Genomic DNA, 7951 nt, shown 5'->3' with positions numbered 1-7951 from the left:
GTAAGTCCTACTGACATCACTTTTGTAACTAACACTCGGTCATGAGTATAAAAAACCAAAATGCGAGCAGAATGCTATTTCTTGAAACCGTTCAATTTCTGTTAAGATTCTTGGTATGTAGACTGCATACTTTTTTGTAATTACATGCTTCTAATAATTATGTATTAAAAATTTTTGATATCATAAATTATATTATACTAGATTAGAGCATTTTGGTTCTGACTATGAATAAGCTATTTTATGGTGATTTGAACTTCATTACCAAACTTATTAGCTGATGTATGTATAACCTTTATTGATATTAGTAATCATCAACAATAAAGTGTTTTCCATTACATGTCAAACAACCACAATAAATGAAATTAGGAATTATTGAGTGAGTTTAACAGCCATGCTTAAATTTAGTAATCTAATAGTGTTGTATAATCGAGCTGGTGGGCCGCGGGCTACGCTAATGCCCGAGGTCATGGTAGTTACAGGTAGTTACGAGAGGTTACGGGAAGTACGAGAGGATACGGGAAGTACGAGAGGTTACGGGAAGGTATGAGGAGTCAAGGGAGTATAAAGGCGTCGGGAGATTTAGAGAGCTTTCTTCTTTGCTTCAACCACATGTGAGTACGCACGTTTATATAACATGGCGCAGTTGACGAAGCTCTGATTTTTTTTTCTTTTTTTGTTATCATTAGCGATAATTTTTCTGGTTGCGGGGTAAGTTAAAACGGTTGAATAGACCCTTTCACGGGCGTGCAGGTGAGGTAACGTGGGGTAGGGTAGTGTTGTGAGGTGTAGTAGCGGTGAAGTAGCGGTGTTGGTGAGGTGTAATTATTTATTACATATTCGGAGGTGGGAGTTACACTAACTTTACACGAGAGGGGTAGAGTGAATTTGTGGCGAGGGAGATATTGTATCGGGTAGAGATGGAGAGTGGGTTTCCAAAGCTGGTGTTTGAAGAGCACGGTGATGGGTCGTGAGAGAGATTCATAGAGGAGATAAATTTATGTATTGAGAGTGCTGTTGAGAGAAGAGGTTACGAAGGTGAAGGTGGCAATAGACGCCCTATTATGAGAGGTAGAGGTAGGTTAGTGCCACTATTGAGAGCTATTGGGCACAGTGGTAGAGAAGTATTGAGGGGTGCAGGGTTTGACGTAGATGGCGTAAATTCTATTTATGAAGGGGCAGTGGAGGTTTTACAGGGTTATTATGGTAGACAGGAGAGTATGTTCGTAAAGGGGCATAAGTTCCTTACGGCTAGGCAGACACTTGGGGAAAGTGATAGAGAGTTTTTACAACGGGTAGAGAGTTTGAGCAGATATGCAGAGGTGACTAACGATAATGATAGGGTAAGGTTTGCCCTTATTGTGGCGGTTAACGGGTTGAGAGATAGAGAAGTAAGCAGAGAGTTAATGAAGAATGCCAATCTTACTTGGGCGTTATTGCAGGAGGCATTGAGGGCTCGTGAAATGGCCAACAGCTCTGATAGATTTTTGAGAGGTGAGGGTAGAAGTACCGATTTAAAGAGTGAGGTTAAGAAAGAAGTAGCAAAGGTATCAGAGTTTGATAGCCGAGTGCAGTACAGGAGTAATGATAGAGATAGAAGTTATGATTCAGCAGGTAGATCGTCCCCTAGGGGTAGCCCTAGGAGTAGTAGAGAGTATTATGGTAGTGAAGAGCAAGATACTAGTAGATATGGGACAAGAGGCAGGGAGTATAACAAGGACAGTGACAGTAGAAAGTATAGAGATAATAGCAGGGAGAGGCATGTCTCTAGATATAGAGCAGGCAGTAGAGAAGGCAGTGAAGGTAGAGTATGCTACAATTGCAAACGTAGTGGACATGAGATGAGGAGTTGTCCCTCCATTAAATGTTTTTGTTGTGGACAGCGAGGACATGTATCCCGCTATTGTAGGAATAGGAGAGAAGTAGGTTATGACAGGCGAGGTAGTAGCAGGAGGTCAGGAGGTAGCCAAGATAACAGCTATGAGCGATATGGTAGCAGGGACAGTAGTAGGGAGAGGTACAGGGGCCGAGAAAGCCCCCGCGAGATTAGAGACAAATTTGGCAGGTACAGGGACAACAGTATGGATAGGTTTGAGGAGGAGAAGTATAAGGAAAGGCGCGTGATGAGCCAGTATGAAGGGTACCAGGATAGTAGTAAGGGCAGAAGTGTTAGGTTCTCTGGTTCTAGGGATAAGTATGAGGATGACAGTTGACTAGGAAGGAGAATTGTAGAGGTTTTGAAGGTCAATGGGAAGAACGTTGAATTTACGTTTGATACTGGGGCAGAGGTGTTGACTGTAACCGAGGGGACGGCCGAAAGGCTGAACCTACGGCTAGAGGAGCCATCTACTGTCTTGGCGGGAATAGATGGTCGTAAGCTAAGAGTAGTCAGTAAAGCAGGTGTTCAGTTGGAAAGTAAATATAGATTTATGGAGACAGAGGTATACGTGATGAGGGGATCTAGGACAAACTTGTTGGGTATAACCGAGTTGAGGCAGCTGAATTTGTTGGCTGTAGTCAACGCGGTGAGCAACAGCGAGTTTGACCCAGTAAAGGAGTTCGGGGAAGTTTTTAAAGGTCTAGGCACTATGCCAGGTATCTTTAAGATTAAGTTAAAGGAAGGTATAGAGCCAGTGAGGCTGTACTCGCCTCGGCCTATAGCAGCAGGTTTAAGAGAGCAGGCTAAGCAGGAGTTAGATAACATGTTGGAAAATAAAGTGATTGAGCAGGTTGAAGAACCTACTGAGTGGTGCTCAGGGCTAACTATAGCGCCTAAGGCAGGAGGGAAGATAAGGATGTGTGTTGATTTAACTGGACTGAACAGATCTGTCAGGCGAGAGGTTTACCCTTTGCCTAAGATTTCAGACCTGCTCAGTGAGTTGTCTAAGGGGACGATGCTTTCGAAGTTAGATGCGAAATCAGGGTTTTGGCAAGTTCAGGTGGAGGAGAGATTAAAGTCATTGACGACCTTTATCACCCCTTGGGGTAGATATAGGTTCAATCGAATGCCGTTTGGTATCTCCTCAGCTCCTGAATTTTTCCAGAGAGCAATGGAAAAAGTTATCGGGAGCATGAAGGGAGTAGTATGCTTAATGGACGATGTCCTAGTATATGGAAGGGATGCAAATGAGCATTGGTCAAGGTTGAGGGAGGTGCTAGGAAAAATCAGGCGTTCAGGCATGACGTTAAGAAAGGATAAGTGCGAGTTTGGAAAGAGTGAAATTAAGTTTCTGGGCCATTTGGTTAGTGCGGCTGGCATTAAGCCAGACCCATGTAAAGTAGAGGCAGTTCTAGGCTTGAAGTCGCCGGTTAATAAAACTGAAGCCAGGAGGTTTACAGGGATGGTAAATTATTTGAGTAAGTTCAGTAGCGAGTTGGCAGAGTTGTGTACGCCTATATATAAGGTGTCAGGGAGTAGATCACAGTGGTATTGGGGTCCAGATCAGGAACAGGCTTTCGAGAAGGTTAAGATAGCCTTGTCTAAAGCACCCGTTTTGTGTGCCTTTGATATGAGTAGGAGGCATAGGGTGTCTGCAGATGCCAGTAGAAACGCAGTAGGGGCAGTATTGCTACAATTGACGGAGGGTAATGTGTGGCAACCAGTGGAGTATGCGTCGAGAAAAATGTCTGAGGCAGAGGAAAGGTATGCGATGATAGAGAAGGAGGCATTGGCAATTACATGGGCATGTGAGAAGTTTGACTACTATCTAGTAGGCAGAAAGTTTGAGGTTGCGACTGACCATAAGCCACTTATTTCACTGTTAGGTGAGAAGGACTTGTCAGCCTTACCAGTCAGGGTTCAGAGGTTTAAAATGAGGTTAATGAGGTATGACTACACAATATTTCATACACCCGGGGAGCAAATGTATTTGGCCGACTCTTTGAGCCGACCTAATGGCAAGTTGGACAGCGGAAATGAAATGGGTAGGAGTGAGGATGTAGATACTGCTGTAGTTAGCAGTGTGACTACTGACAATTTTACGGACAGTTTAACGATGGAATTAAGGTCGGAAATGTTGATAGATGATGAGGCTGCTGAATGTTTAAAATTTGTTACGGAAGGTTGGCCGAGAGGTGGCAAGGTAGCTTCTAAAGCTTTATAGTGCAAGGAAATGGCTTACTGTACGGGATGGTTTACTCTTCTTTAGAGACAGGGTATACATACCTAGGTCTATGAAAAGGTTGTATCTAGGGAAGTGTCATGTTGGGCATCAGGGAATTGATAAATGTCGTCGGAGAACTAGGTGCCACTTCTGGTGGCCAGGAGTTAGCGTAGATATCTATGAGTTCATAGGGCAATGTGATACCTGTGTCATCCATGGGACAGTCAAGCACCAACCCATGGTTGAATATGAGTTGCCAACAAAGCCTTGGGAAGTACTCGGTAGTGATGTGTTTGCATTAGAAGGCAAGTTATATTTGTTGATAGTTGATTACTATTCCAGGTGGATTGAGGCACTGCACATCAACGCTCAAACATCTAGGGAGATAATAGCGGTTATGAAGAAAGTGTTTGCTAGATTCGGTATTCCTAGCATTCTGCGGTCAGATAACGGGCCTTGCTATGATAGTCAAGAGTTTAGAAAGTTTGCAGATTTGTACGGTATCAGGGTAATTACTAGTAGCCCTCGATATCCGCAGAGTAATGGTTTGGCAGAAAGTGCAGTTAAAACAGTGAAAAGTTTGTGGAGAAAAGAGCGGGATAAGGAGATGGCATTGTTAGTGTATAGAACAACCCCTTTGTCAACTGGGTACTCACCCAGGGAACTAATGTTTGGCAGAGCGCTTAAATCGAATTTGGGTGTGAGCAGTAAAGGGGAAGTAAATTACGAGGAGTTCGAAAGTAGAGAAAGGGAAAGGAAGTTGAAATTGAAAAGTAGTTGGGATATCCAGCATAGGGTATCAAAATTGCCGGAATTAGAGCCAGGACAGGTTGTCTACGTGAAAGCGCCTACTGACACAGGAGCAGCAAGTACGGTGGTAAGGAGAGACAGTACACCAGAGAGTTATTGGATACGTGTTGGTTTGGGTGAGATCAGGAGAAATAGGAAACATCTTTTTCCTCTTAATAACAATCTCTCCTGGGGTTCCTCTAACGATACTAACACCGGTAGTCAGGGTGCTAACCATAACATCCCTAATGATTTCTGTGAGTTGTTTGAGGATAGTGAGGAAGGTGAAACGCAGTACTGGGTAGACAACCAGCCTAGGCCTGGTGTAGGCGGGGAGAGAATAGGTGGTTTAAATGATGAATCGGAGGAACCACCCGGTGCCACGGTTGGAAGTGGCCTAGCCAGTGGGGATCCCGATGTGAGTAGTCGAGATACCCGAACCTCGCAGGGTACTAGAGAAGGGGCAATAGCCAAAAGCACAGTTACAAGGAGTGGTCGGGTCAGTAAACCCCGGCTAGATAAATATAGTTTTTACTATTAACCGTTGTTAAAAGATGGTTGCCATGTTGCAGATTGTTGTAAAGAAGTTTCATCAAAACTACAATCGCAAATGGCCAGCAGTTCAGGTGGCGATGCTAGTGGTGGCGGACAACCGGAGAAGGACCGCAGTGAGGAGAGAGTGGGGGAGAGGAAGGACGGTAGTGAGGCTAAGAAGCCTGTGGTATATGGCAGTAGCGGTAAGATTTGGTGCATGATCTGTAGAGTTAAGAGAGATCACTTGGCAGTAAATTGCCCTGGTAATGCTTGCAGGAGGTGCGGGAGAAGTGGACACTGGCAGAAGGACTGCAAGGTACCCATCTGCCAGTGGTGTGAGGAGACCGGGCACGCTGTTAGTGGATGCCCCCGTCGAGGTACAGGTGGTCCAGTGAGCACGGAGGCAGGGAAAAGGAAGGGCAGTGAGGAAGTACCAGCGCCTCAGAGGAAGGTGAGGAGTTATGCTGAGGTGAGTGGCGGTGCTAGGCAAGTTGCTGCACCAGTACCCATTATGGGGAAGGTGAGCTCTTTTTTAGCAGACGTGACCAGTGATGGGATGATGGACATGGAAGGTTGCCGGAAGAGGATCGCTAGTATTGAGCGAGAGGAGGCGGAGGTACGTAGGAAGTTCGAGAAAGAGTTGGTCAGACTGGCTGCCGAGCACAGGGCAGCGGTCAGTGAGTTTGAGAATGCAGAGGCATTCAGGGCGGCCATTGAGCAGTTGGCCGAAGTTCAAAGGAGGATTGCGGGTAGTAGGCTTGCACCGGAGGAGGGTCAGGCCGAGGTGAATAGGTCTGGGCCTATATCAATTCCCAGCTCTGTGGCGCCACCCCCTGAGCAGCCGATTACGGCCCAGGGGGAGACTTCCCACAGGATGCCTGTTAGGCCCGTCTCCACTGGGGAGAGCGTGGTCAAGACGGAAGGGGCGGAATCTGATGTTGAGGAGTCGTTATCGGCCCAACTACCAGTTTCTGAGCCAGTTGAGAGTAGTGTTGGAGATGTTGGTGGAAGTAGTGTTGGTAGTGACAGTGGTCACGGTGGTGGTGACAGAGGTCACGGTGGTGGTGACGGAGGTCACGGTGGTGGTGACGGAGGTCACGGTGGTGGTGAAGGAGGTGGAGGAGATCAGGAGAGTAGTGCGGCCGAGTACGACAGCAGCCCCAGGTTGCTCGAGAGTGATGGTACGCAGGAGGTGTCGATGGAGGAAGACCTGGGTTAAAGAGTAAGGTAAACTTCACCAGCAAGGTGAGTCGATGAATGAGTCCCAATGTATTTCTGGAAGGTTAGTGGCCCATACAAAAAAAGAAAAGAAAAAGGGCATATTGTATAATTGAGCTGGTGGGCCGCGGGCTACGCTAATGCCCGAGGTCATGGTAGTTACAGGTAGTTACGAGAGGTTACGGGAAGAACGAGAGGTTACGGGAAGGTACGAGGAGTCAAGGGAGTATAAAGGCGTCGGGAGATTTAGAGAACTTTCTTCTTTGCTTCAACCACATGTGAGTACGCACGTTTATATAACAAATAGTATTGCTGAGGAGTCAGGATAGTGAATTGAAGGTGGTCTAGTAACAGAAAGTTTGCAAACTGAAACATACGATGGTGGATGTAATGAGTTGGTGTCACAGAATAGAAAACGATGTTTGTCATTTGTGTGGAAAGATATTCAAATATTTTGGGCTTGGTTCACAAAGAAATTTGAAACCTGTAACACAAATATAGAAATGAGCAAGTTTGGAATAAGGCGGTACAGTCAAAGATTTTGTAGCGTTATTGGTAGGCGTCTGGTGAGTTGGAATTTGTGATTGGTACTACACAAGTCTCAGTACATATTTTGGTAAGAATAATATATTTTTTTGGCGGCCAGTATGACGAAACGGGAAAATATATATCAATGCCAACGATCCGTCGAAAATGCATAAAATGATAACCAAAAAGTTTAGCTGATCTCCTCAGTTATCTCCTCATGTAAGTTAAAGGATACAGTACTCAATATTTTTCAGTGCATGATACATTTCAGTACTGATAATCAAAAATAGCTGATGTACACAAAGCATCAATATTTATCACTAGCATAAACCATGTTCCATGTTGATAATTTTTGGATCAATTTAGTTTTAGTGTGCAACATGCTCTTTAAATAACAGTTGATAAGACTTCTTTTTGTTGGTGGCAGAGAAATGTGTTAACCAGCTTTAAAAAATAATAAGAATTGTGCTAACTCCTTCAGCTCGAGGATTGCAAAGGTTTTAGGCAGAATATTAAACTTGGTTTGATCACTGACTAGTGGTTCACTGAGTCAATTTCAATGGTTTGGGGAAGTCTCTCAAAGTCAGCAGCTGAAGTCAAGGTTAGATTTTCATGGTCACGCCTTTAATAAAATATATGTAATTGGTTGAGAGTTCATTGTATTAAGTTTGTTTGTTGAACACAGTGATGTTAATGCACGGCTTGCTTTGTACACAAGCAAAACATATCAATGTACTTGTGTTTCAAATTTGAACAAATCATATTTTATTTTTTAATAGAGG

General features: G+C 44.6%; 1 protein-coding gene across 1 annotated transcript; it reads left to right on the top strand.

Moving 5' to 3' along the window:
* The first annotated feature begins 466 nt into the window (after nucleotides 1-466).
* Nucleotides 467-2210, top strand: LOC137408077 (probable splicing factor, arginine/serine-rich 6). Its single transcript, XM_068094469.1, has 2 exons — nucleotides 467-541; nucleotides 1881-2210. The coding sequence occupies exons 1-2, from the start codon at nucleotides 467-469 to the stop codon at nucleotides 2208-2210; spliced, it is 405 nt and encodes a 134-aa protein (XP_067950570.1).
* The last annotated feature ends 5741 nt before the right edge of the window (nucleotides 2211-7951 follow it).

Source organism: Watersipora subatra, chromosome 11 (genome assembly GCF_963576615.1).
Source record: "Watersipora subatra chromosome 11, tzWatSuba1.1, whole genome shotgun sequence".
Taxonomy (NCBI): domain Eukaryota; kingdom Metazoa; phylum Bryozoa; class Gymnolaemata; order Cheilostomatida; family Watersiporidae; genus Watersipora; species Watersipora subatra.
Note: the sequence above shows the minus strand (reverse complement) of the source record. Positions and strands in the feature narration are given on the sequence as shown.